We start from the raw sequence: 27,929 nt of genomic DNA on the forward strand, positions 1-27,929 counted from the left end.
TCTGCTACAGTGACACAATGGATTACACACAGTGGGTAAATTCCAAAAGATGCAATGTGTATGAAATTTAAAAACGTACCAAAGGATACCATCCATTACTTCCATATACATACACATATTGTAAAAATATAAAAACATGGGAATGATGACTACCAAAGTCTGGATAGTGACAGCTCCTTAGGTAAGAGAGGAATAAGATGGCTGGGGTGGGTGGGGGACACACTGGGGTAATTCAGTTGAATCTATAATGTCTTTTTTTAGAAGTCACTTGTAACATCTTTTTTTCTCTTAAAGTTTTTATTGAGATAATTATAGATTGACATGCAGTTCTAGGAAGTAATACAGAGAAATCCCTTATGCCCTTTGCCCAGTTCCCACAAGGTATAATCTGCTTTCCCAAGGATATTAATATTGATACAATCCATCAATCACATTCAGCTTTTCCCAGTTTTATATGTATGCAGGTGTCCAGTTCTACACAATGTTATCATTGGCACAAGTTGTGTGTCCATCATCACAGTCAGAACACTGAGCTCCTTCACTTGTAAGGGTCTCTTGTCTTCCCCTTTACAACCCCACCCAGTCCCCTTGGACTCCTAGCCTGGTTCCTAAACCCTGTCAACCGCTAACCTGCTCTCCACTTTTACATTTCTGTCATTGTGAAACTGTTGTTATCAGGGGACCCATACATTAGGTGATCTTTTGGCTCCGCCCACCCCCACCCAAATTCCCCAAATGTTGCAGGTGTCCCCCGTTCATTCCTTTTTATTGCTGAGGAGGGTCCCACGGCATGGATGTACCACTGATGGTTTCACTCCTTGCAGGATATCTGGACTAGTTCCAATTTGGGGCTATTAAAATCCTCTAATGTTTTGGCTCTTTAACTGGGTGGTGGCTATTTGGATTTTCACTGTACTATTTACCTTTTTGAGGCAAAGAATATTCCATAATTGCAACAAAGGAAGGCAGGAAAAGATACCACTAATGCTGGCCAGCCCTGGGCAGCCAGTGTGCTGAAGAGAAGGCAGTCTGGAGTGGCAGGCTCAGGGTGTCACTGAGACTAAGGTTCTGGACCCCGGGCAGGTCTGGTGCTCTCAGGAAGTGGGACCTGGGCATCTGCTTGCTTCAAGGTTCTAAGCCTCTCATGGGCACAAGGAAGCCTGTCCTAGTCCTTCAGCCTCTGGGGCAAGTTTCTAGGGGAATCACCCATTTGGATACAAAACCCTTTCTGCAACATAGGTGTGTGTTATGGGGTGGGGGTGTCCCTAATAGGGGAAATCATAAAGAAAAGGGGGTAGTGCTGAAGGCAGACAATAAAATCTAGCATCTCCTGAAGGTCCTTGAGAAGAAGCCAGAGGTGCAGCCAAGCGGCTGCCTGAATAGCACTGGAAAGAGAGTATCTTCTATTGGAAGACAACAGAAAATACGGGGAGCTTTCTCCTTTCTTGAGGTTAAAGCTATGGGGTTGTGGTGCCAGTGGGTGGACAATGAGGCTCTGATACTGTCTGTTGCTGCCAGGTGCAGGGGAGACGGGTGCAGCCCTGGCTTCAGTGAGCCTCCTACCCCTCTACCCAAGCAGTTTTAACCTTTTTTGTCTAAATCCCCGCAAGCACCATTTATGAATATCTTAGTCCTGGGCAGAGCATGGGACAGTGACAGATTCATGCTACACACACCCACTGAGGGTGGCCTGGCACTCAGGCACCCTGCCTTCAAGAGGTCTCAGGGGAAACACCCAGAAGTGCTCCCACGTGCCCAGATAACTGCAATGTGGGCAGAGAAGCCTGCTGTGGGAGAGAGGCCAGAGCCAGGCAAGGGCCTAGGTCAGGTGGGCTTGGGAGAGCTTTCTGTGTATCATCTTGCTTGATCCTAATAACAACATTATCGGTATGTCAGTTTTACACACAAAGTTACAGAGGTATAGGGTGGTTAAGAAAGTTGCTCTATTAAACTCAACAGCAAAGAAACAATCCAGTCATGAAATGGGCAAAAGGCATGAACAGAAATCTCACAGAGGAAGACATGGACATGGCCAACAAGCACATGAGGAAATGCTCCGCATCACTTGCCATCAGGGAAATACAAATCAAAACCACAATGAGATACCACCTCACACCAGTGAGAATGGGGAAAATTAACAAGACAGGAAACAACAAATGTTGGAGAGGATGCGGAGAAAAGGGAACCCTCTTACACTGTTGGTGGGAATGTGAACTGGTGCAGCCACTCTGGAAAACTGTGTGGAGGTTCCTCAAAGAGTTACAAATAGACCTGCCCTACGACCCAGCAATTGCACTGTTGGGGATTTACCCCAAAGATACAGATGCAGTGAAACGCGGGGACACCTGCACCCTGATGTTTCTAGCAGCAATGTCTACAATAGCCAAAGTGTGGAAGGAGCCTCGGTGTCCATCGAAAGATGAATGGATAAAGAAGATGTGGTCTGTGTATACAGTGGAATATTACTCAGCCATTAGAAACGATGAATACCCACCATGTGCTTTGACGTGGATGGAACTGGAGGGTATTATGCTGAGTGAAGTAAGTCAGTCGGAGAAAGACAATCATTATATTGTCTCATTCATTTGGGGATTATAAAAATTAGTGAAAGGGAATAAAGGGAAAGGAGAGAAAATGAGTGAAAATAGCAGTGAGGATGACAAAACATGAGACACACCTAACTTGGAAATGAACAAGGGGTAGTGGATGGGGAAGTGAGCGGGGGGTAGGGGTGACTGGGTGATGAACACTGAGGGGGGCACTTGGCAGGATGAACACTGGGTGTTATGCTATATGTTGGCAAATTGAACTCCAATAAAAAAAAAGAAAAACAAAGTTGCTCTAGGGGATACCATTTGCAAGGAGGAGAGTCAAGATTAGAACTCAGCTCTTTTACTGTTAGGATAAACTTTTCTGAGAAAAAGAGTAATACAGGACCTTTTAGGCTATAATGAGAAGTCTGGGCTTCCTCTGGAGGGCAAGGGTAAGACAGAAAATCAGTAAGTGGAGAGGGTCACAAGCAGACCTCTGGTTTAGGGATGCTATCATGGGGCCACCCTGAGCTCCCACCTCAACATCTCTGAAGGAGCCTCCCAGCTCCTTGATTTTATTGCTTTTCTTCTGAGCCTCTTCCTTCTTTATTGGGCGTGGCCAGATCAGAGCCCACTCCACAGCCACCAGGGCAAGACACAAATGCAATAAAGCATAATGGCTGGTCCTCCAAATCTGGATGTTGTCCTCCTCGAGGCTACCCAGATTTTACCCCTCCTCTGGGCCCAGTAGCTGCCCAGAGTCTCCCCTCTCTGAGATGTGCCCATAGAGGGGAAGAATACAGCTTCTGCAGTCAGTGGGTTCTGGGTTCAAGTCCTGCCTCTACCCCTTGCCTTCTGTGTGAGCTATAGAACATTCCCTTCCTCCTCTGGCCTGGGCTGGGAGGAGCTGGGTGTAAACACATCAAAGGCCCTTCCAGCCCTGCACTTCCTCCTGGAGCATAGCCTCACCTCATTGGCTGAGATGGCAATAACCCTTCCACACCCTGCCCCCTCCACAATGGGCTGTTGTGAAGACCAACAAGAGAACGTGCAAGAAAATACTGGCCACACAATGTGCTTTACAAAGGGAGAATTATTTTATTATCCTATAACCTAGTCTGTCTCCAGTGCCTCCCGACTCCCTTTCTTATGTGTGCATGATTCCCCTGGTGGTGGGGAGGAGGGTAAGGTGGGCAGTCTGATGTTGCAGACGATGAGGGAGCTGTGGGCATTTCTCTAGGCCACATTTGGATTTTCTGAGTCCAGTCCTGATAGGTTCTGAGCAGAGATAATGAACCTGCTACAGAAGATAGGCCTTGCAGGGAAACTGAACTGGTATCAGGAAGAAGGCCCCTCTGCCTAGTTCTGTGGAGCACGGCAGTGCTCCTGAGTTCCCAGGCCTGGGTGCCACCAGCTATGTGTCAATGACACAGAGGGGGGTGGTCTCACCAGTCTGCCTGCCCTGGACAGACCCATATGGGCATTGAGGCATCAGCAGTGGGCAGAGGGGTTGTAGAGAGATAGTCCATTCCTGGGCTGGAGGGCTCTTCCCTCCCTCCTTCCCTTATATCAGGCACCAGGGCTCAGAACTGATCCAGCATCCAGCTTTGCCCTCAGGGAAACCCAGGAAGGGCAGCAGATACAAGGTCAGGGTTAGGAGCCAGGCCTTCCCCCGGTTCTGCACTTTAGTCATCTGGGAAAACACCCTAACTTCTCATAGCCTCGGCTTCTGTATCTATAAAACGGGGACAATTATGATGAAGGATCATAATGGTTGAGTTGCCGTGAGGGTCAAGTGAGATAATACAGTAAAACACTTAACACATGATTAAATAATGATGATAGTTATAATTATGGGGTTGGGAGAAGGTGAATCATCCAACACACATGTGCAGAGGGCCTGTTACGTGCCAGGTGTTATTCAGGGAATGCTCATCTATGCAGCCCATCTTGGGCACCAGTGAGTATAGTGACAGAGAGAAGTATGGAGCTGCAGGGCAATGAAGGTCCATCCAACCCTCCCTTCCCCACTGTCCTTGCTATTCCCCCACCCTCATGGTACTTTTTTCCATGCACAACACCCGCCCCCCCCCAACCCCGCCCCAGCTCTGGCTGGTCCTGGATCCATAGCCTCTTACCTAAATGGAGGTACAGAGGCCTGAGACACCAGGAGACTAGGCTGAGGTGCCCAAATTAACTCAGCCCATGGGAAAACTCCAAACTCTCCCCTTAAAAGACAATCAACTAATAAGCTTTAACCCTACCTGAATGTCTCAGCTTTCCTCACGTTAATTGCTCTAAACAGGTTGAATATTAATTGGGTCTCTGATGAAGCACCAGAAAATGTTGTCTTTGATAACTCAAATGGATCACCCCATCCCTCTCTCAGATAATTCCAAGAGCTTCTGGAACATTCACAGGGTCCCAGAGAAGGGAATTTGCCTACAAGGCTGCTCATGGCCTACAGCAGTGACTGTCTGGGAACCACCCCTTCAACAGATCTCATCCCGTCTGGGCCCTCTCCTGAACATGTGTGTGTTGGGCTGGGCGGGGGCAGGGAACCCACTCCTAATAGCATTCACTGAGTACCTACTAAGCACCAGGAGATGGACACATATCATTTCATTTAAACCTCAGAACAACCTTGTGAGGGGTTATTGTGCCATTTTACAGGTCAGGAAACAGAGGCTCAGGGAAATCAATCTTGTCTGAGGTTATACGGGTGGTTCAGTGAGAGAGGCAGCTTTGAATGTAAGCATATCTGGCTGTAACACTACTGCTTTTATAGTTAGTGGTTCAGCCTTTCTTTTCATTCCCCCTGTCACCAAGAAGGTTTTAGAGACACTTGTTTTTCCAACTCCCTTCTCTTCCCTATGAAATGTTAATATTGCAGATATACCATATATCTGTTCATATACACTGGCCCATCGGAGGATCACAAACCCTTGTAATAATTAAGATATCTTTTCACTCTCAACCCTCCCAGATTCAATTTTACCCATTTGTGAATGATGGGGTCCCTGGTGAGAATGTAGAAATCATACCTGTGGTTCCCAGAGTGTTGAGAGGGCAAGGCTTACCCATAGACCAAGACCAGGGAAGGAAAATTAGCTGGATCATTTCTTCTCAAGGGGAGCATTCACATTTTCTTTTGAGGGGCATGGCCTTATTAATTCTAGATTTGCCATCTGTTCCTCATACTTTAGATTCGCTTGCCACTTCCTATGGGCAGCCTGCCTAGACATCCCCATCTGAGTTTGGGTTAAGCTACTTTCCACCTCGGTTCTAGCTGCCAAAGCCACGGTCAGACTCTATGGTTACTGTTCATGTAAATATCTTTATATACACGAGGAAGAACTGTGGCTTGTCCATCTCTGTATCCCAGAGCCTAACATGAGCACAGCATGTAGTAGGTGCTCAGTGAATGTTTGTGGAATGAATGAATTCCTGGGCAAATGAACTTAAAATTGCTTGTGCTGCCTCTGCTGCACTGGGTATTATTTGCTTTAGCAAAGACCACATCAGGGATGACTGAATCAAGCAACAGCATGCACCCACACCTTCAGAATGTGGTAGCTTTGGGGAATTTTTAATGAAACCAGAGTTTTCATTTGGCAACATCTATAGTATGTTCTGGATTAAGGCCCCCGGGGGACTGAGATGAGCCCAGGATGAGATCTCAGAGAGATGATGATGGACTTGGCCTATGGTATGCAAACCTCCCCTGGCTCTCTGGGCACACTTTGTGGACTCTGGAGGAAAAAAAAATATGATAAACTGTCAACAAGTAACAATCAGGGAAACCCTAACTGATGAAGTCTCATGTTTACACCAATGCAGGCCTAGGGTGGCCGCTCTACACTTCTATTTCCAACAGTATGACTGACTATTCACCCTAATGCAGTATACAGGAAAATGCCAGGTTAAACAAACAAATTTATTTTTAAATATAGGGTTGAGCCATCATGAAAGAGAAGGAAATCCTCAGAGGTCAAAACAACCATGAGACAGCATGAATTCAGGGGTCCCAAACACTGAGTGGATGATGGGCCTGGGGATATCTGCCGTTTCTTAGTGATCTGGGGCTTTTGGTTTTAAAGAGCCAAGGTAAGACACAAAATCACAGTCCTTTGTCCTTCAGAAGATGGAAGGGAAACTGAGACTCTCACAGCTAAGACTGAGAAAGGAGACACACTTTGGTGAAGGGGTGAATCAGAAAAACACAAAATCCCACCCTGCAGAAGGAAGCAGTACGGAAACTTGACCCTAGGTCTGGCCAGACAAGAAAGAAAAATTTTAAATGGCTGAGGAATTCCAATTACAAAATGGCCCTCATATGGGTCTGGAACTTGACTATGTATTACTTTGTGGCCAGCAAGGAAAAAAAAAAACAAAAAACAAAAAAAACAATCCAAGCTGAGTGTTAAAGTGACCTCAAGTTGGTGGTTCCTCCAGGTACCGGGCAGCAGCAAATGCAAACTCTTTCTGGAGCAATAAATTTTCAACTCAGGCCTCAAAGGAATCCCACAAAATTTTAGCAATCATAAATCTACAATTTAAGAAATCACAGAGCACATGAGGAAACAAGGCACCACGAACAAGAGCCGAAACAATGAACATATCAATCAGACCTAGGAATGCTACAGGTAGTAAAATGATCAGATTCAGAAAATGAAATGTGTGCAATATTTAGAGAAATATGTCAAAGTAGTGAAAGTATAAACAAAGAACAGACTTTCGAAAAAGATAAAGCAGACTGAAAGATAACCAACTAGAACTTCTCGAAATGGGAAGGCATCATCATGTATGGGCGCCTCCAGACTGCTATTTTTAATCTGGCTTACAGTTTTGGAATAAACTGTGATGTTGGAATCAGAAAAGTAAAATGCTGTGTGACTTGGGTTAATCACTGCCTATCTCTGGGCCTCAGTTTCCTCATTTGCAAGTGAAAGAGTGGAACTAGATCACTTTGTAAGTCCAACTCTATAAACTAATCTTCCATAATATGACAGATCATGGCCATTGGGCACCTATTTTTTTGTGCCACCCTGGACTATTAGCATTCTACATGATTTTTATCCTTGCAAGTACCACTGAGGTATGGGCTATTATAATACCCAATTCACGTATTAGGAAACTGAAGCAGAGAGGAACTTGCCCAGAGTCCACAGCTGGTAGGCCATGCTTGGTCTCCACTTGTCTGACTCCAGAGTCTACTCTCTGGACTCAATATCTGAGATTCAGCACTAGGATTCTCTGGCCTATCAGAAGCCTCCCATGGCAAGGAGCAGCTCCGTGGCCAGCAGAGGCTGTCAACAGTAACCAGAACAGCCATTCCAGTGGGGGAGGTAAGGACCCCGTGAAGTTACTTATCAATAACCAAATATTAAGTACCTTCTAGGAACAAGGCCTGTGCTTATTTTAGACAAGAGCTATGTACAGCAGACCAGCAAACAGTGAAAGATGGCTGGGGCTTACTTCCCAAATACCCTTCAAAATTTTTTCATTCTGAAAGCACTTCTCTGTACATAGGTTTCCCTCATGTATAAAATGGGGATGATAATGGTACTAACATCACCGGGTTGTCACAAGGATTAAATGAGCTAATATAAGCCAGGAGTGTAGCAAGCATGCCATAAATGGTAGTTCTTGCTGCTGCTGTTCCTGTTTCAACGTAGTGGGGAGAAGTTGGGTTTTGCAGCAGCTGACCTTGATTCAGCTCCGGACTCCCCCACCTCGCAGCTTTGTGACTTAAAGTCACTGACCCTCTCTGAGGCTCCGTGGCCCCATCTGTGAATCAGAAATAACAATGCTTACCTCACCAGTAGTTGTGAGGGGGAAATGGACCGTGAAATGCCCAGCTCAGTGGCTGACATATAATAGGTACTCAACGAATGTCTGTTCTCACCCTTGGAGTGTTTTCTGCACACTCGGCTTTTCTACCATGGTTAGAATCCAAAGAGGGGAAGGATTCTCTGCTTATCGATGTTGACTCACTGTTCTCTTCCACCAAGGGAACTTTCACAAAAGCAGTGGGGGGTATAAGAGGTCTGAAGACATCCACTTCATAGCAGGTAAGTCAAGGCAATGCAGTGATAGGGGTCCGCAGCCTCAGAGAAGGGCCTCCAGGCCACGATCTGCTGCTTTGGCTTCACTGGCCACTGAAGATGTACAGCTGAAGATGCAATCGGCGCAAGGAAGTGAGCCCTACCATCAGGAGGATTTGGTCACTGAATCCACCAAGGATAATGACACTGACCTTCCTATTTGGAAATAAACCAGGCGTTCGGCGTGTAAATGGCTCTGTGATCATTCTGCACACCCAGGACCATGCGGCAGCCCCACTCGAGGATGGGGACAGGTAAAAAGGATATTAAAGGGGTTTCAGAAGGACAGCGACACCTGGAGCATGACTGTGTCACTCTGCCAACCCCAACCCCGGCAGGCCTCGGGGAAGGAGAGAATTTCACCCCTGGCTTCCCAAAGGAGCATCAAAGGCTGGGACCAGAAGTGGTTGCCTATAGGGATTCCTTTTTTGAGCAAATAGGGAACTCTTAGGTTTCAAGGATGATCTGTGACACCTCTTGGATTTCATCTTAAGTCACCTGTTCCTCCTACCTCTTCCTCCCTGGGACCACCCATGGGTTCAAGTGGACTAGGACATCTATGACAAAGTAGATGCTTGGTGCTGAAAGATGGTGGCGGCATGGGAGACGGGTGGGCATTCCAGGTTCTCTGAGTACAAGTCAAAGGTGCAAACTCAAGGAGAGAAAAGGAACCTTGGAGGACAGACGGTCCAGGGAGCACAAGCCTGACACCAGCTGCTGCGGCATCGCCTGGCACTGCTGACCCTCACCAATCACCCTGCAGGAACCAGACTCAGCATTCCCTCTGCATGTGGAGGGCAGTGTGGTGCTCCCAAACAGACCAGGTCCCAACCCCCTCTCCTCCACATGCTAGGACATATGTGTCAATGAGCAGGATGCTTTTATGCGACACTGGAAAGTGGGGATACTCCTATCTCATAGAGCCTCAAACACAAAGGTTTTCATAATGAGGATAAAAACATGCAATGTGCCTAGCGTAGATCCTGCCCCACAGTAAAAGTTCAATACATGCTCCTGTATCCTTGCTTAACTGACATAATTGGCACCATATGTAACCCCACACTCAACCTCATCAGCCTGGTTTGCCACACTGAGTATTCATTTAAGAACTAGGGTGTGCCACATATTTCTCCAACCTGCTCCTGAGAAGAATAATATATCTTTTCCGAGCCCTTTGATTTCCCAGGTTCCCACCACCAACCAGGATGGCCAGTTCTGGCAGGTCCTGACCACTCTAACTCATTAGTATCTCCACTGAGTCAATACCTCCACTGTGGCCGTGTCTTTTATGAAAAGTAAGCAATACAAGAGCAGAGAGTATGGACTGCCTGCTGTGTACAGGGAAGCTGCCACAGGGGAAACAAAAATGCATAACTGGTGATCTTGTTCGACTTTCTGAGGGCTAAAAAGTGTATTTGGAAAGCCATGATAGAAACACATTTTTAAAAAGCAGGTTGGCAGTAGTAAACACTCGAGGTCACAGAATGGTGCCAAGCCCATGTGGCGTGCTGGCAAAAGTAATCACTAGCTTTAGAAGCACACTGACTTGGGTCTGAATCCCAGTTGTCACTTACTAGCAAAGGATCCTTGAGTAGGGGAGGGCGGAGGGTGCCTCAGTTTGTCCACCTATAAAATGGGGGAAATGCCCCTAACTGCAATGATGATTCCATAAACATGATGCATGCCTGGCACAGAGTAAGGGCTCAGTAAGCTGTTAGTTTCATTCTTTCTTCTTCCTCATTCCCCATTTAATTCTAGATTGTTGGTGTTACTTTATTCACCAGTGAATTAGAATTAGTAGAGGACTTTGATTTGCCCTTTGGTGGCTGCTGTTCTCTGTACATATGAATTCGTACACCATCAAGCAGATGCTTGTGAAAAAAAATTGCCACTGGCTTCTGCCTTCTGAAACAGGAAAAACAAAAGGCCCAGCTCCTCTGCCTGGGACCCCAAGGCTTCCACCAGTAGGCCTCAACCTCCCAGCCACTCCCCTGCTGCAATGCTCACCCTAGTAACACCCATCAGGGTGCTAGGTATGCAAGAGGGCTTAGCCCAGCCTAGAGGATGTTAGGGATGGTAAGAAAGGCTTTCCAGAGGCAGGTGCATCCAAAGTTAACCCTAAAGCACAAGGAGGATTTTGCCAATAGACCAATATGGAGAAGGCATTCTGGGCCAAGAGAATATCATGTGCAAAAGGCCTGAGGCCTCCCCTGGGCAGCCAGGCTTCAGTCCAGGTGGATTCTTGCTGCCTCGCCTCTCAGACTGTCCTCACTTCTTTACCCCTCCTTACTAGGCAGACAGACGACCTCTTCTGCGCACTCCCTGTTGGACTCTGGCAAGGGTCTTACCTCTTGTGCCTGGCTTTCACAGTGCAGCCCAGGGATCCCTGTAGGTCCCTGAGACCCTTTTGGGGAAGTTGGTGAGGTCAACACTACTTAAAATATTGCCCTTTACATCCTTTTTCTCTTTTCACTATAGAGTGGAGTTTTCCAGATTGAATGCAGAGACAGATATATCTTCTTTTAGGCCAAAGATTAAAGAGATTTGCCAAAACATAAGACAATGCTGTTCTATACATTTTTGTTTGTTGTAGAAAAGTCATTTTCATAAAAATGTGTTATTTATGTTAAAGTAAGGGCTTATTACTTTAAATAAGCCATAAATAATTATTTTAACATTTTTTCAGTGCTAATTACTAGCGTGACAAATTTTGACAGACATAATCCACATAAACAAAAACTGTTTGGGGTCTTCAATAATTTGGAAGAGTCAAATAGGGTCCTGAAACCAGAGAGTTTGAGAACTGCTGCTTTAGGGCAGACTGTGAAGAGGGCCAGGGGGCGTGACTGGGAAGCATTCTCAGATGGCAATTTCTGCCCATCACCAAGAAAAGAGCCCACAGGCAGTCTGTCCCTGGCTGGATCCATCTGTCTCATCTGCCTCTGTCCCTCCCTTTCCTCCCCATTCCTGTGAAAACCCTAGTGCAGGCCAGGTCGCTCACTCAGCAGTGACCTCTTCCCCAAGCTCGGGGCTGGTGTGTGGTCAGGAGGCTTTGCTGTTAGGAAGGCAGGGTCCAAATAACTCCGTGTCTCTAACTGGCATTTCCCTGATGACTAAAAATGTGGAACATCTTTTTTTGTGCTTATTGGCCATTTCTGTTGTTTTCTTTGGAGAAATGCCTATCCAAACTCTTTGCCCATTTCTGAATTAGGCTCTTTGTCTTTTTATCGCTGAGTTTAAGAGTTCTTTATATATTCTGCATACAAATCCCTTGTAAGATCTATGACTGCAAATACTTTCTCCCATTCCAGGCTCATCTTCACTTCCCGTGCAGTGATCTCCGCAGCACCAAAATTTTTAATTTCGATGATGTCCAATTTATGTATTGTTTCCCTCATTTTTGTGTGTGCCTAACCACTGCATGACTTATCTGAGGTTGTGAACATTTATACCTATGTTTTCTTCTAAGGGTTTATAGTTTTAGCTCTTGCATTTAGGTCAACAATGCATTTTGAGTTAATTTTTTTAACCCTGGGTGGGGAAAGGTCCAACTTCATGCTTTTGAATATGGATAGCCATCCTCCCAGCACCATTTGCTGAATAGACAATCAGTGTCTCTAAGACTCAGTCATCTCTTCTCAAAATGGACTTTAAAAGACCACCTTACAGGGTGCTGTGAGCACTCAACGAGAGAAAAAAGTCCCCTGTGGGTCCCTAACACACAGTAGACAATGCCTATAACTGAAGGATCAGACAGGGGATGTGAAATACTCTGACACACTGGTCATCTTTACTACCATTTGACCAGAGCTTTTCCATCCCTAAAGGTCATCAGTACCTACCACACCCCACCTGCTTGTCGTAAGAACCTTGTGCAACCCTCAGAACAGTGGTCTGTAACCACTTTCTCAGAACCCCCTCTCTGAGGGGCCCTGGAAATCTTTTTCTTCTTCCTCTTTTTTTTCTTTACTTTCTACTTAATTTCACATTAAATGTTCTTGGTCTTAATTAATTAATCAAGTTAAGATTGTTAACCCACTCAAATCTTTTTTGGCAAGGTGGTGGGAAGGCATGAATGAACAAATGAGTCAATCAATTAAAAGGCTTCTAATTTAAAGTCAGATAAGTGAAGCCCCTAGAGGTAAAGGGATCATGCAGGCCACCCCGCATGCAGGTGTCAGAGGTGGGACATGGGACCCTAACTCCAAGGACTCTACACTCCCTCACAGCACTCCTTCTCCTGCCCCGGAGAAATCTTTTTAAATCAATCTCCCTCCTCCTCAGTGTTTGCAACACCTCCCGATTTAGTTTTCTCTCTGCATTTCATTAGTGTCCCATTTGCCTCATCTTCCTGATCTCTGAGGCAGGCGTTAAGAAGGAGGAGACTGAATTGGCAACAGGGCTCCCTGCCTCCTGATTGTGAGTGAGGTGACATGTAGGAGAGGAGAGCGGTGGCCCCTGGACTATGATTCCACGTGGTGCTCTGGTCCACTTGGCTCAAGCCAACAGTCACAGGACTCTCGCTGTGCCCAAGGCACTGTGGGGCTCAGAGACGAGGAGCTGTGCTTGCCCTGGAGACCCCCATGCTCACAGGGATGGATGGACAGCACCTGTGCCATGTGTTAGAGTGACATCGCCCTCCTGGGCAGGCAGAGAGAGTGAGAAAGAGTGAGAAGTCAGCTGATGGAGAAAGGCAGTGGGGCCATTCCAGGGTTTGGAATAGCATATATAGAGGCAGGAGGGGATAAACAATAACATGTAAGCAAATATCGATGTGGAATCTGTTGTGAAATTATTTGTTTATTCATTCACTCATTCAATATGTGCTCACCAAGCACCTGTTCCAGCAGTAAGAGCCCTCCAGGGAACCACACAAAGTAAATCCCTGCCCTTAGGGAGCTTATGTTCTAATGGGGGAAGACAGACCCTAGACAAGCTTCCCGAGTAATAGATAATGCAGCAGCTAGAGAAATGTCACATGGATAAGATCAAATGGAACAGGGCACAGGAGGAACTGGACTGGGAGGGTGGCTCCTTTCCTGGGGTGATGGGGGCAGGCCACCTGCTCTCACCACCATTACACATACTTCGCTCACATCACCGGCTTCCTGCCACTCCTTGAGCAGTGAGCATACTTGTGTTCAGCCCCTTTCAGCCTAAGTGTGCCCTGCTTGCTCAGATACGATGTGGAGGTTTGTTCACTGCTGTTCCTCTGCCTAAAGAACTTTTCCCAACACTGGAAAAAAAGGCATCTATGCCGCATGCCTTATGCCTTGAGGTGGGCGTGTGTTTTGGGTTCAAGGAAAAGTAAAGAGGTCAATGGGTGTGAGCGAGGTGTACACAGGAGAGATGGGGTCAGACAGGAGAAGGGTTGGCTTGTTTAGGTCCTAGTGGGTCACTGTGAGGAACTTTCGCTTTTCCTCTGCTAAAGATAGGGGCACATGGCAGGTTTTGAGAAGCAATCTGATCCGCCCGGTGCCAGAGCCCTGGAGAGAAGGGTAGAAGGACAGCCCCATGAGGAGTCCACTGCAATAGTCCCAGTAAGAGACCATGGCTTGGACTAGTGTGGGGACAGAAGAGGCCGTCACGCGAGCTGGGGAGGGGAAAGCAGTGATGGAGCTAGTGTAACTATAACACAGTGTGCAACGAGAGGGATGAGATGAGGCCAGGGATTAAAAGGAGAACATTCTAGACAGATCTGGCACAGGCACTCAGATTCGACCCCACAGAATTTGTCAGACCCCACTACTACCTATATTTCTGCGATTTCTTCCCTCCCCCCTCGAATTCAACTGTGGGTCCGGCTCTATGGGCGGCACCCAAATGGGATTAGCGACCCAGGTCTGGCCTCCACGAGGCTCCCTCTGTTGTCGCTGGAAGCCGTGTTCACATGGGACACCCAGCAGGATCTGGAGGAACCAGGGGGAGAAAGGCCAGAATGGAGAGTGTAGAGGAGGAAGGGGAGAGCAGATTTCCTGAGGATCAGTGGAGTAGGGTGGCAAGGTTCAAGTTTTGATTCTGCCATTTGTGCATTATAAGTGAGCACGGTTAGGGTCGACCAGTTCACCTTTAGCTTAGTTTTCTGAGCTCACCGAGTGGACCTCAGTTTGCTTATCTTAAAAATGGGATTGTAAGATCTACCTCATGGGGCTCCCTGAGTAAATGAGATGTATAAATCAAGTACTTGGCACAATGTCTCAATAAACATGACCCCATTTTACCTGTCCTTCTATATGAAGAGCTGATAATTTTAACAGATCTCCTCAGAGAGCTGCACCTGTATGGCTGAGCACTCCTCCCGGTTTGTAGTTCTACACTCTTCAGGCTGAGAGCAGAAGCCGCCTCTGTTCTCCTTCCCTGGTACATCCCCAGAGCCTAGCTTGGTGCTCATCTTATTGGGAGTATTCAGTAGGCCTTGTTGAACTGCTAAATAAATGATTCAATCAGAGGTTATGTAAGATCTAGGCTTCAGCACTTTTTAGCTGGAAGACCTCAGACCACACAGTTAATTTCTCTGCACCTCAATTTTCGTGCCTGTTACACAGAAATAATATCTCCTACGGTGGAGACAGTTACTCTCATCAAATAACCTCATTTTCCCCACATTTCCCTGAGCCCCAGAAGTCAGGCAGGACTATGTGTGACTAGTTTTGGCCCGCGGGCTGTGTGTGACTTCTGGACTAAATCATTTAAGGTCCAGTGCTCAGGCCTCTGGTTCTCTTCCTCTACTGCAGAGACCAAGGTGCCACATGTTCCAGGTGGTATACCTAAAAATCTAGCAGAGCTTTCATCAACCTGGCTTGAGTCAATAGGTAGAGCAGAGTCCTCTATCTCCCTTGGTTGGACACGTAGCATGAACAAGAAATAAACTTTGGCTGTGTTGAGCCACCGAGACTCTGGAGTTAATTTATATTGGAGCATAACTGAGCCTAGCAAGACTCAGATGTCTACTTTGCAAGATTACTTGGAGGATATGAGAAAGTGCTTGGTTCATGGTAAGTTTTTCAACAACGGGCTTGCTCCCTGGGTTCCTGGGTCCTGGCCCCTCGGCTTCTTCGGCCTTCTTCACCATGACCCAGCCTCCGTTATATGACTCTACCTCCCCTAGTTTGAAACATGCTTCTATTTCTCTGATGCAACCCAGGTGTTTTATACTTTTTGTCATTGTTCTTCTGCACAGCAATATGAACAAAAGCATTCCAAGGGCTCTTCTGGCTGGTTGGACCTGGCGCCCAGCCCACCTGTCTGGGCAGCCACCCCCTCATCTGCTCCTGCCACATTCCAACTATGCCTCTGATCCCACTCCAATTCAGCTCAACATGTAACCATCAAACTCTGGACACGCCCCCGGTCTCCTGGATCCTAGAATAATCCTGATGGCCACTGCTGCTCCTCTGGTCCTGGACCTGCATGGTGCTTCCTGGCTGCCAGCTCCCACATTACATCTCAGCTGGATGCCTAGGCCCTGCCTGCCCTGCCCTCTCACTGCACTGGCTGCTGGCTTGGCTTCCAGCACCCATCACTCCTCTTACTGCATCTGCTCCCCGAAAAGGAATCTCCAATCTGGCCTGACCTCCTTTTACTCCTCATGCTGCTTAGTGGCAAAAGCCTTCAACCAAAAAGCACATGTGGTTTCAGATTCCAAGATGGCATTTTTCATTAAGACACAAGTTTGCAGTTGAAGACACAGAAAATCAGAGCAGACGAGGGGACTGACCTGACTCCATGTCAGCACGTTCTGAAGAGTCAGCAGTGTCCCTGGGCCCTGCAGCCCTCTCTCCAGGGCCATCGGATCCTGGACGACAGGGCAGGATCCTTTCTGTAGAAGCAGAGAACACAGACCCTACTGAGTGACGTAGCAAGATGCCCTGGACCCTTTCCCACAGGTTTCTCCCCAGCATTCATTGCAAACACATGCCAATGGTGGGGAGGGGAGTTTGCTCCTGATCTCACAGCAACAAAGAGAAGCAGCCAGGGGTGGGAGGGTAGGGCGTTGTGTGTGTCCCAAATACCCTGTGAATCCCACAGGAACCTCCTCTATGTAGCTTTCCTTGGCAGCTCTGGTATACTTTCCTGTTCTCTCATCCATCTTGAGCTGTGGGAGTAATGGTCTTGTCTGACCAAACTCCTCAAGGGCAAGGACTGCAGATCAGTCGTCGTTACAACCCTAGTACCCTGTTAGGACTTGGAGCAAAGGTGAATCAAGAGTGCTGTGAAGGATTGACTGGGCACTGTGATGCGGGAGTAGGGGTGCGGGGGATGGAGCATGGGCATGAGGCTCTACCCTCCTCAACAGGTCTAACATTGATTCACCAGCTAAATAAATGCATCAACGAAGCTCCTTGAACCTTAGTGTCCTGCCTTATAGAATGGATCTTCCCTGTGATACACCATAGTATGGGGGTTGGGAGCCACCTGGGCCAAGTTCCTCACACACAAGAGTTCTGGCTCTGGTGCATCTGTCACTGCAACCTCTAGCAAATCACATCCTCTCTTTAGGCCTATGTTTCCTCATGTGAAACAGGAAAACTCTGAACCTAGTGACCAGTGGGGTCCTTTCTGCCCCTAGAATTCTAGGATAATGAATTTGATTCATCTGTGATCTCAATGCCTAAGGAGATACTTGTACACAATAAAGGTTTATGATACCAGTAAAAGAAATCCTACCATACTCAGAAGAAAAGTAAGGAGGAGCTCAGAGGTTTTGAGTCATCTGCCTCAGGTCATGCCAAGAGGTCGAATGAAATTTGAACATAGCTCTAACAGACCGAAGATCTGTTTACTTTCTAGTGTACCAACTATCCCATCCACTGAAAACAGCCCCAAATGCCTTTTTTTATAAAAGACGCACCAGGCTAAAGAAGGCGGTGTGATGAATACATTTAGGTGCCTGAGGTAAAAATTATTTTTGAGGGGTACCTGCATCACTCAGTGGTTGAGCATCTGCCTTTGGCTCAGGTCATGATTTCAGGGTCCTGGGATCTAGTCCCACATTGGGCTCCCCTCAGGGAGCCTGCTGCTCCCTCTGCCTATGTCTCTGCCTGTCTCTCTCATGAATAAATAAAACATTTAGAAAAAAAAATATTTTTGAGAAACTCCCTGAATACCTATTTGCCAAATATATGTAGGAGCCTAGCTAAGAAAACATTCCTGTCTATCATCAGGTGAGGAACTAGTGGTCATCTCTATTAAAAACACAATTTTCTTAAGTGTGGCATCTTGCTAGCTTAATCTAAGTTTCATGTTTCTTTACTGTAAATTGTTATCTTTTTTTAAAAGATTTTATTTATTTATTCATGAGAGACACACACAGAGAGAGAGAGAGAGAGAGAGGCAGAGACACAGGCAGAGGGAGAAGCAGGCTCCATGCAGGGAGCCCGAAATGGGACTCGATCCCAGGTCTCCAGGATCACACCCCAGGCTGCAGGCATCACTAAACCACTGCGCCACCAGGGCTGCCCATAAATTGTTATTCTTATCAAAGAGGAGCTCTGTTAGGCAAGAACATTTATCAGGCCCAAGCACAGAGAATCCCTTCCCCACTCTCAGGGGTCAGGCTCATGAACATTGCAGGACGGACGACCTGCTGGGCAGAAACAGGATTGACAAAGTGTCCAAAAAAAAAAAAAAAGCCTTTAAAAATCATACTACATGACCTGTAGTAAGAAATAGGCAAGACACTAGATAGCCCCAGACTCTCATTTTACACATCTTGGATGAGCAGTACTGGCTATTATGCCCTTAATTTCTATTTATCATGCCTGGGTCATTGTAAGCTGCCCCACCAAAGTTTCAGAGAGCTGCAGGAGGTTGTTTTGCTATAACAACGGTAACAGGCACCTGCTCCTGTGTGGGGGCCTCTCCCCACCCTTCCAGCACCTGTGGCTTTTAGGACTCAGAGCTCTTGGTTTGGTCAGCAAGGGTCCTGCTGGGGTCCTGGATGTATGCAAAATACTCAGATCTCTCTCAAACCCCCCTCTTCTTGGTCCAGGTCAATGTGGGACTTGGGCTTTGGACCCTGGCCTGGTCCTTAGGGCTCCTCCCCTCTTAGAGAATCCATTGAGCTAGTTTAGCTCCTTTCCCATCTGCTTCTTTGCCAGGGCATGAGGGAAAACCTCAACTCCTTTTCTCCTGTTTATTTCCTTTTCGACTCATAGCCCTGATTTCTCTCTTTTTCCCAGGGCCTCCAACAAGTGCCACAGTGAGTGAAAGGAAAATGCCCATGGGTGGACTGATGGTTTAAGAGGTACTTATGTACTAGCAGTTTATGGAGGGGAAAGCTGGCTACAAAGGGATTGTAGCCTTCATTCATTCCTTCACTTGCTCACTCATTCATTCAGGTCATAAGGGTTAAGTGTCATACAGAATGCACTGATGACTCAGAAGCAAATCCTGCCCTCAGGAAGCTCACGGCTTAGCGAGGAAAGGTAAGGACTCGCAGTTTTGTCAGAGAGACACAGATGAAAGGCAGCGAGAGGCTCGAGGAATGAAGACACCAGCACGGCTGACAGATCAGAGAGTGCTTACTGGACAACATACCGTTTCAGCTCACCCTTGCCTCAGAGGCAGTGGTAGGTGGGGGTGGCCTGGGGACAGGCCAGATCCTCTGTGCAAGGGGGAAAAGCACAGTGGGGAAGCAGGTAAGAAGTGTGTAGCACAGCTTCCCAGAACATGGGCTGTGTGGGAGCAGAGGATGACACACCTGGCAGGTGATGTGGGCTCCCACAAACAGGGCCCTGGAAACTGAGACAGAGAAGATGGCTGTTACTCAATGAGTCATTAGGAGCCACTCAGGGCTTTTAAACAGAGAAGTGACATGACGGGAGATCTGCTGTAAGAAGATGAATTTCTCAAGGCTGGCATAGTACAAGCTCCTCACTGCGTGCCAAGTGTTGAGCAGAGTGTTAGGGGTTGGTTGGTATTTGATCTCATGGAACCTTCTAAACAACAGCATGAGGCAAGCATTATCCTTCCGGACTCGAAGACAAGAAAAGGAGACTTTAGGGAATTTATGTTGCCTGCTTCTAATCCCCTGGCTAGGAAGCAGTGGAGACGAAATCTAAACCCTGTTTTTTTGCTTTCCAGGGGAGCCTGGAAAAAGGACTAGATAGAGCACGCCGTGACCCAGTGTGTGACACCCAAACCCCTGACACTCTTGGTACACTACCTCCTGTTTCCAGAGCACTTTTCTGCCTACCTTACAGTGGGCAGAATGTGATTGTTTTCTGGAATGCCTTTAAGAGGCCCGGGTGGAATGAAGTGCTTTTCCCCAAAGTGACCGCAAATCAAGGAGATAAGACAATGCCTTGAGCTGGGCCCCAATCACCAGACTGCAGTGTCTTACAGAGAATTCCAAAGGTAGCAGGAGATCTTAGAAGGGAGTATTGCTTTCATCCTCCCCTTCTTAGCTAAACCATGGTAGCAGGAGCAGCAGACCCAGGTATCTTTTGGATACCCAAGAATCTGCTCAGGCCATGTACAGCATCCATGAGGGATCACACATTTCTATACTCTGGGTCACCTACAATGTTGGGGAGGATTGCCCAGAGGATTCAATACACCTGAACTCGGTTGTCATATCTGTAGCCTGGAGAAGACCATGGATGACTCCTATCAAGACACCTGCAATTAGGGGTGCTTGGGTGGCTCAGTCAGTTAAGTGCCTTCTGCTCAGGTCAGGATCCCAGAATCCTGGGATGGAGCCTTTTTGGGCTCCCTGCTCAGTGGGGAGTTTGCTTCTCCCTCTGACCCTCTCCTTGCGCATGCTCTATCTCAAATAAAATATTAAAAGAGAGAGAGAGAGAAAAAAGATGCCTGCTATTAAGACTTGAAGTTTTTTTTCAATGGGGAAAAAAATGACTTCCTCATTTTAACTACAAGTCATGGTGAGGTATATAACCTGACAATCAAGGATGCACATTCTCTTAGAGGAAGCCTAGTGTGATGGGAATAACAGGGGCTTTAGAAGTAGAGGGGGTCTGGATCACACGGCACCCCATTACCATCTCTGCATCCTGGGACAAACCACCGAGCTCCGTGCATTTCCTCATTATTAAGTGGGAAATGGGACTGATGATAAGGGATTAGGCTAAGTTGCAGACCCCTGGCATAGACATAGAACATGCAATAATTTCTTCTCCTTTTTTCATGTTCAACATTCTGGGCATTTCTCTCACACTGAGATTGCTTTACTCCTCACAACGTCCCAATTGAAGAAATAGATTTTTGGAGGAAAAAACATGCCAAAATTCTAGCAAGTTGTATGTATCTCTGACCTGGTGTTCATTACTAATGTCTTAGAATCCTGTGTCAGCATGTCCTTTGCTTCTACTCGCCTACGACCTCCCTGAAGTCAGTGACTGCTGTATCTTCAATTTCTAGCACATTGTTAACCACTTTCTCCTTTAGTTACCTTATTTTGAGATCCAAACAAACCCCCAAGGCTTCAGCTCCTGTGGGATTTTATTTTCCCAGCCTGAGGAGTGACTTTTAAGCAAAACCTTCAGGAAGAGCCCATCTGATCCTCTGAAAACCATCTCATTAGCGTGTGATCATTAGCACAGCCAACTCCACCTTGTTACCCCTCTAAGAACTTTGGTTTCTAATCTAAGCCAATTACATGTGCCAACAGTTTCAATAACATTTTAATAATACCAAACCTCCCACGTTTCCAGACAGAATCGGACCAGGTTGAGAGGTCTGGGGTCTAACAGGACGTTGGAGGGCGCCTGACAGTGGGAAAAGAAATGAAGCATCAGACTGGACTCAAACACCAGTTATACAGTTGGGACAGCCCTGCAGAGTACATGGGGCCAGGATAAAAGCTCAGTAAACGTGGATGCCCTTCTTTTCCCCCGATTCCAGAGAAAAGCAAAGCCGTGAAACTTGTTGCAAAGTATGTAGGGAGAGAAGACGACAGTTGCCACGTTCTGGAGTCCATTCAGAATATGGATTTTTTTTTTTTAAGGTTTTTCTCCCTGAGGACTGAACGGAGCAGGTTATTTCATTTTAATTATGGCAGCTGCAGCTGCATTTTGTGGACTCAAAGACCAATTTTCAGATTAAAAAGAAAAACACACACAGACACAAACCCAACAGCAGGATCAGCTACATACACAGAACAACACCTCCTTCAGAGAGCAGGTCAAGGGGGTGGAAAGGTCTGGACTGTTGTGCTCCAGACACTCAGCTCCAGGTGGAGCTCCCTGGGTGGGCACGCTCCCTTCACTTCCCCTCCCACCTCACATCCTCTCCACCTGCCACGTGCAGGACCAGCCCGTGAGTCATGCAGGGCAATGCAACTTTTCACATCGAGCAGCTGCATATTTTTAATGCACCCAGGGGGAAATAAAGGCAGCAGATGGTTTTATGTAATCTTCTCATTAATTTTTAACTGGTCATCCTCATTCATGAAGGCCTGAAAGACATTTTTTTTTATAGGTCCTCCGCGGGTCCAGCAAGCCAGCCACAGACTTGCGGTGAGGATGCGTGGTGTCACACGGAGGCTGGAGGAGCTCACTTGCCACTTCATGGTCTATAGCTGGTCTCCAGATTTCCATATAGGGTTCTCTCTTAGGGTGCTTCCTCTGTGTACTCAAGGGGCTTTCTCAATGATAGCCTTGGCAAGCGATGGTTCATGAATCCTTCTCAGGTGAGCTGCCCAAATCTGCAGCACATGGAGATGTGTCTTTGAAAGGGTTGAAGATGTAGGTTATCACGGGGATGTTTGCCAGAGAGGAGATGGAGTGGAGTGGGAGTATGTTTCAGGGCACAACTGCCTGGGAATAATAAGGGAGATATTGGGCTCCCACCAGGGAAAGATCATGTGCTTATAGGACATGCAAAACCTCTGCCTAGAATAAAGCAAGCACACAGGGTAGGAAACCATTCTCAGATACCCCTGAGTGCTAAAAAGCCACCTGATGGAGTCTGTGGCATCAGTGTGGTGTTTTCCCCAAACTTGCTTTACCTTTAAATAAATAAATAAATAAATAAATAAATAAATGTGAACATTGGTTAAGATTTTTATTTATTTATTCACAAGAGACAGAGAGAGAAAGAGAAAGAGGCAGAGATAGAGGCAGAGGGAAAAGCAGACTCCCTGCAGGGAGCCCGATGTAGAAATTGATCCCAGGACCCCGAGATCATGACCTGAGCCAAAGGCAGATGCTCAACCACCGAGCCACCCAGGTGCCCCAATGTTCACCTTTAAACCCTTCAAGCCCATCATCAAAAATTGTGATTTTGATGTGCCTGGATGGCCCAGTCAGTTAAGCATCTATCTTTGGTTCAGGTCATGATCCTGGGGTCCTGGGACCGAGCCCCACATCAGGCTCCCTGCTCAGTGGGGAGCCTGCTTGTCCCTCTGCCTCTCCTTCCTGCTCCTGTTTTCTCTCTAATAAACAAATAAAATCTTAAAACAAAATTCTGGGATTTGAATGTGCAGGATAAACACACATACTTGTCCTCAGCCACCAGAGTGCTTCCAGCTCCTTGGGCTTTGCTCGGCTTTGTTGTGAGCCTGCAAAGCCTCCCCTCCGATGTCCATCGGCTCTCCCTCTTCCTTCAGGACCCAGTGCAGATGCCAGCATTTTCACGAAGCCATCCTTGTTCTAGCAATCACAACAAGCTACACTCCTACATCAAAGAGGTGCTAAGTCTAGGGGATTCCACCAGTAACTACTGAGGCTGACCCAAGCTCTGCGCACCTCTGGTGCTCTTCCTTTCCTTCCTTCAAATGATCATGCTGCCACTGCTGTTCCTAAAATGCGTGTGTGACCATGCTGCAGCTGGCTTGAAAGCCTTGTTGGTGGCCCACTGTCTTTGGGACAAAATCCAAACCCTGCCTTAGAGCAGGCAGTTCTCGCCAGTGTGCAGCCTGGCCACCCTTGCCTCACACTGCACTCGAGCCAGGCCAAGGTGCTCTTCCCTCCTCACGGTCTTCCCTGGTGCCTTTCTTTGGCCTGAGAGGCCTCTGGAGTGCTCACCCACAAGCCTGCTGTGTAGCTCCCCATCTTACGCTTGGCAGAGCATCCCCTGGCTTCTGGGAGCCACTTTTTCCACAGCGCCCATCACGTGGGTTGTGTGGGTCATCAGGGCTGACTGGCAGCCACTCTGGCTCTCTGCCTCGTGGGCACAGGTGGGATCACACACCCCAAGAGGCCACGTCACCAACTACGGCCAGTGGGTTGTAAGCAGAAGTGCACCCCTCCAGGTAGATTTAATTGCCAGTTGAGGACCCTCTGGCGCTTCCTTTCACTCTGGCACCGTGACTGACAGAGTTGACATGGTTTGTGTCAGCCTGGGCCCCCACTGGGCGACTACAACCCCCCCCCCCCCCATGCTCTCACCATGTCTACTGACTCCAGTGGATGGGGAGAGAGAACAGGCCCTTTGTTATACATCATGATGATTTGGGGGTGATTTGTACTGAGCATTAACGAGCTGATCTGCAGATACATGGGTCCTATGAGAATTGTCATATTCTTAAAGGACCCAGACTACCCGGCCATCATTGATTGGCTCAGGAAATGGGACCTTATTTAGAGATAGGGTCTTTACAGAGGTACTGGAATTAAAATGAGGTCATTGTGGGGTGGGCCCTAGCTCAATATACCTGGTGTCCTTATCAAAGGGGGGGTTAATTTGGACAGGCAGACACAGAGAGACCACCACAAGGCAGTGTAGCCAGGACTGTGGCCTGGGACAGACCCCTCCCTTCACAGGGAAACACGTAGGAAGCATGGCCCTGTCCATACCTTGATCTGGAGTTTGAGCTTCCAGAACCACGAGACAGTACATTTCTGTTGTTTGAGCCTTTTCAGTTTGTGCTTTGTTACGGCAGCCCTAGTAGACTAATAGAGAGGTAAAAGCTAGTCTTCAGTGAGAGAGAAGGAAGCTCGCAAGAGAAGTAGACCAGGGCAGCCAAAAAGAGACAAAACTAATTTAAACAGAACAGAAATAAAACCCGATTCCAATTCTACTCTATCTCTTTGCATTTTCTCTGGCTGGAAAGTTCTGGACTCCAAGAGGCAGGAGTCAAGATCCCTCTGTTTCGAATTAGTTAATTCTGAGGTCTGTCCCTTTGGACCAATAGTACTAACGCCATTATTAATATTTAATAATTATTATTATTAAGGCAAAGAAAAGGAAAGTAACGTGCATGGCTCCACCCGATGCTAAATCTGCCAGATAGGTGACTGATGGACAAGCAAGCCTGCCGCTTCTGAATGCTGTCCAAACATGTCCCAGGAAAAGACAGGGTTCCTCCTGTCTGGGTGCAGCAACCTTCATACATTCACACAGTTTAATCCTCTTGGTTTTTCTTTAATCCAGTAAGAGCTACAGTAAAATCTGAAAAGGATTTTCTTCTGCACAGTTATGCCTTTCTTCCCAATCCAAACACAACTGCATGCCTGGCCCCCTGAAATGCTCCAAAACAAAACAAGTCCAGCCCAAATCCCTCATCTCGTTTCATGTTATTTTCTTGGCTGCACAAACTTAGGGGCCTTTGTTTCTTCTGCTCTGCCCTCGGACTCTTCCTGTCCACATTCCCCCCTGTCTGAGCTCCCACGCCAGCAACAGAGGCTCCAAACTCAAGGAGAGGCAATGGGAGGGGTGGCAGGCTGCAAACGACTGACCATCTCAGACAACAGCTGGAGATTCCCTGAAGCAACTCACCAGCCCTCTAGAATAACTACCGAACACAGGCTCTCAGGGAAGAGTATGGTCACGTAGTCAGGTGTGGATTATGGGCTTGGCCTTTTGGAGAAGATAATCATTCAGGGTGTAGGTGAGACTATTCTAAGAATAGTCTTGGAATTCCTGAAGTTCTGGAAACATTCCAAGAATTCTACCTTGAAAATCCTACAAAACAAGAGTCACTGCTCTTCTCCAAAGGACTAGGGAAAGCAATTATCCACCTGAGCAAGATTTGATGACTATAGATATTGTAGTTTACTACCTCCTCCCCAAAGTAGAGGATCCTGATTTTTCCCTTATTTGCTCAATCCAGGAGATCATACAAGAATATGCCGCCTAATCAGGCTGCCAGCTGCCTCGATCAGAGACATTAGAAAAGAGCAGCAGTTTTCTGGAATGGGCAGGGGCCAACTCAGCTTTGAACAGAGGTTGGTGGGGTGAGAGGCCTGAATGGCTGGTAGGCCAGTCAACTGTTGGTTTGCTCCCAGGCCCATTCCCCACACTTCCCGCTCTGTTTTCACAGGGAATTGCAATGTCCAGGCTCCCTTACTTACCAGCTTCTGGGCAGGTGTGTTTGGCAAATGGAAGGCTAAGGCAGAAGGTTGGAGGTGAGAAGAGTGGAGCTAGGGCCAATCTCTCTCTCTCTCATTTTAGCATCCCCTAGTAGTAGCAACTCTGTTGCTTCAGGTCCTGACAGGCACCCTATAGAATGGCTCCAGCTCCTGGGGTCTAGAAACATCACTTTCTCTCATTGTCCCTCCAGTCTAGGGATGTTAGTGGTTTCCTGTTGTTGTTGATAACTGGGTTGTCTCAAGATGTACTGTTGAGCTTCTTGGCTGTTTCATCAACTATGTGACCATTCCTATATTAAGTTCCCTTTGTGGAAAGGCCTAAATTACTTTCTGTTTTCCTGCTGAACTTCTGATAGAGGTGCTGAGAGAGAATCTGCAGGTGGAAGTCCCACTCCGCAGCCCCTGGTATGATGGATGCACACAGACATGAAGTACTCAGGTGGGATAGGGAGTCATTGCAGAACCGACCACTCTAAGCAAACCCAATAGGTGATAGGTGGGGTCCCTGTAAGGTTGGGGAAGCAGCCCTGGAAGGAGGAGCATAGGAATACATAGTCAGGTAAATGCTTCCCATCCGCACCCCCCTTGAGTCTAGCCAGCTTGAATACAACTTCTTGTATCAATGGGTAAACTAATATGGGGGAAGGCCAATCATTAATGCAATAGATGCCAAGGAGCTCAGTTGTGAAACATCAGAATTCTTTGGCAGGTTAGGGTGTCCTGAGTCTCTGTAGGGAAGCTAGGAGTTTAATGAAACTGAGACAGGGCAAGAAAGACATCTGTCAGCAAATTTAGTGAGACATTTAAGTCTTAATGGAATATGGCTTATGCAGGTGTTGTCTGTGGCAGCAGCTACAACTATATAGGGATAGCATCCATCCTATCAAACTCAGAGGGGTGGGGAAGCCATCCCTTATTGAGAGGGGATGGAAACTGGAATAAAATAGAGTACTTTGGTGACTGCTGAGACACAGAGCATCCTTGGTTACTAAGGAAGAATTTGAATATGAAGAAGTATCTATAAACAGATAGATACTGGCTGCAACTGAGAAAGAGACACAGGAAAAAAAGAGCCCACCAGAAATTGAGGGACAATGGCTTGCAAACTTTCCATGAGACTTGGCCCCTCACTTGGTGGGCAAGCTTCCGAGCAGAGGTCAGCTTCCCAGAGTCAGAGGAGGAACTCTGGGATCTGTGATGCATTTGCTTTCTGCTTCTGCTCAGGCCCTTGTCACAGGTGGCCTTCTATTGACTGACTGAAGTATCCTGAACCAATGGGCCCCCCAGGACCTGAAGGGACCACCAGGTGTGGAACAGCAGGGCTATTAATGAACTGCCACATGCTTTGCCTCCCTGGAAACCTCTAGCAGTCTCAGAGAGGAAGCCAGCACTGAAGCTTCAGCATAGACACATCTCAACCTAGGCTTCCCCACCCACCTTCTCCCACCTCACGTGCCCACCCACACAGCCACACATGCTTCCTTCTACCTTATGGAGGCTGAAAACATCTGTGGGGGGACAAACTGAGTGGGAAAAGAAAGAATCTTATCCAGAGACAGGAAAACCAATGAAATCTGGGGATTCAATGTTTTCCCACTTTTCACTTTTTTTTCCAAACTTGTTATGACATGTCTCATGTTTTTTTTTAATAAAATATTTTTAGAACTGTTTAGATTTACAGAAAAATTACATGGAGAGTTCTCACATACTGTGCATCCAGTTTCCCCATTATTAACATCTTATCATGCCTCTGGCCCAGGGTGGGGAAGCCCTTGGCCACTAGGTCAGGGAGGCAGCTGTAGAAGTGTTCTGCACTCACCACAGCATTCCTATGATCACTGGCATCCTCGCCCCTTGGGACACACCAAGCCCTCAGTGTGGCCTCAACTGACCCTTCTGGCATCAAGTCTGAATTCTCCTTCCTTTCTTCTTACTGCACTCAATTTGCTTGCAACTTCCCAAACATGTCTGTAGCCTCTCACTTTCATGCCTGTTCCTCTGCCAATAATGCCACCTCA

The 27,929-nt window shown here is 47.2% G+C and overlaps 1 protein-coding gene across 2 annotated transcripts in view; it reads right to left on the reverse strand.

Moving 5' to 3' along the window:
- The window catches only part of TENM4 (teneurin transmembrane protein 4), a 731,611-nt gene that overhangs the window by 485,439 nt on the left and 218,243 nt on the right, over positions 1–27,929 (reverse strand). For both annotated transcript variants that reach the window (XM_041730444.1, XM_041730443.1), the window contains exon 3: positions 16,356–16,457. In XM_041730444.1, the coding sequence (XP_041586378.1) occupies positions 16,356–16,365 (10 nt within the window). In that variant the 5' untranslated portion in view covers positions 16,366–16,457. The remainder of the gene's footprint in view (positions 1–16,355; positions 16,458–27,929) is intronic.

The sequence above is a fragment of the Vulpes lagopus genome, chromosome 15, assembly GCF_018345385.1.
Source record: "Vulpes lagopus strain Blue_001 chromosome 15, ASM1834538v1, whole genome shotgun sequence".
Classification (NCBI taxonomy): domain Eukaryota; kingdom Metazoa; phylum Chordata; class Mammalia; order Carnivora; family Canidae; genus Vulpes; species Vulpes lagopus.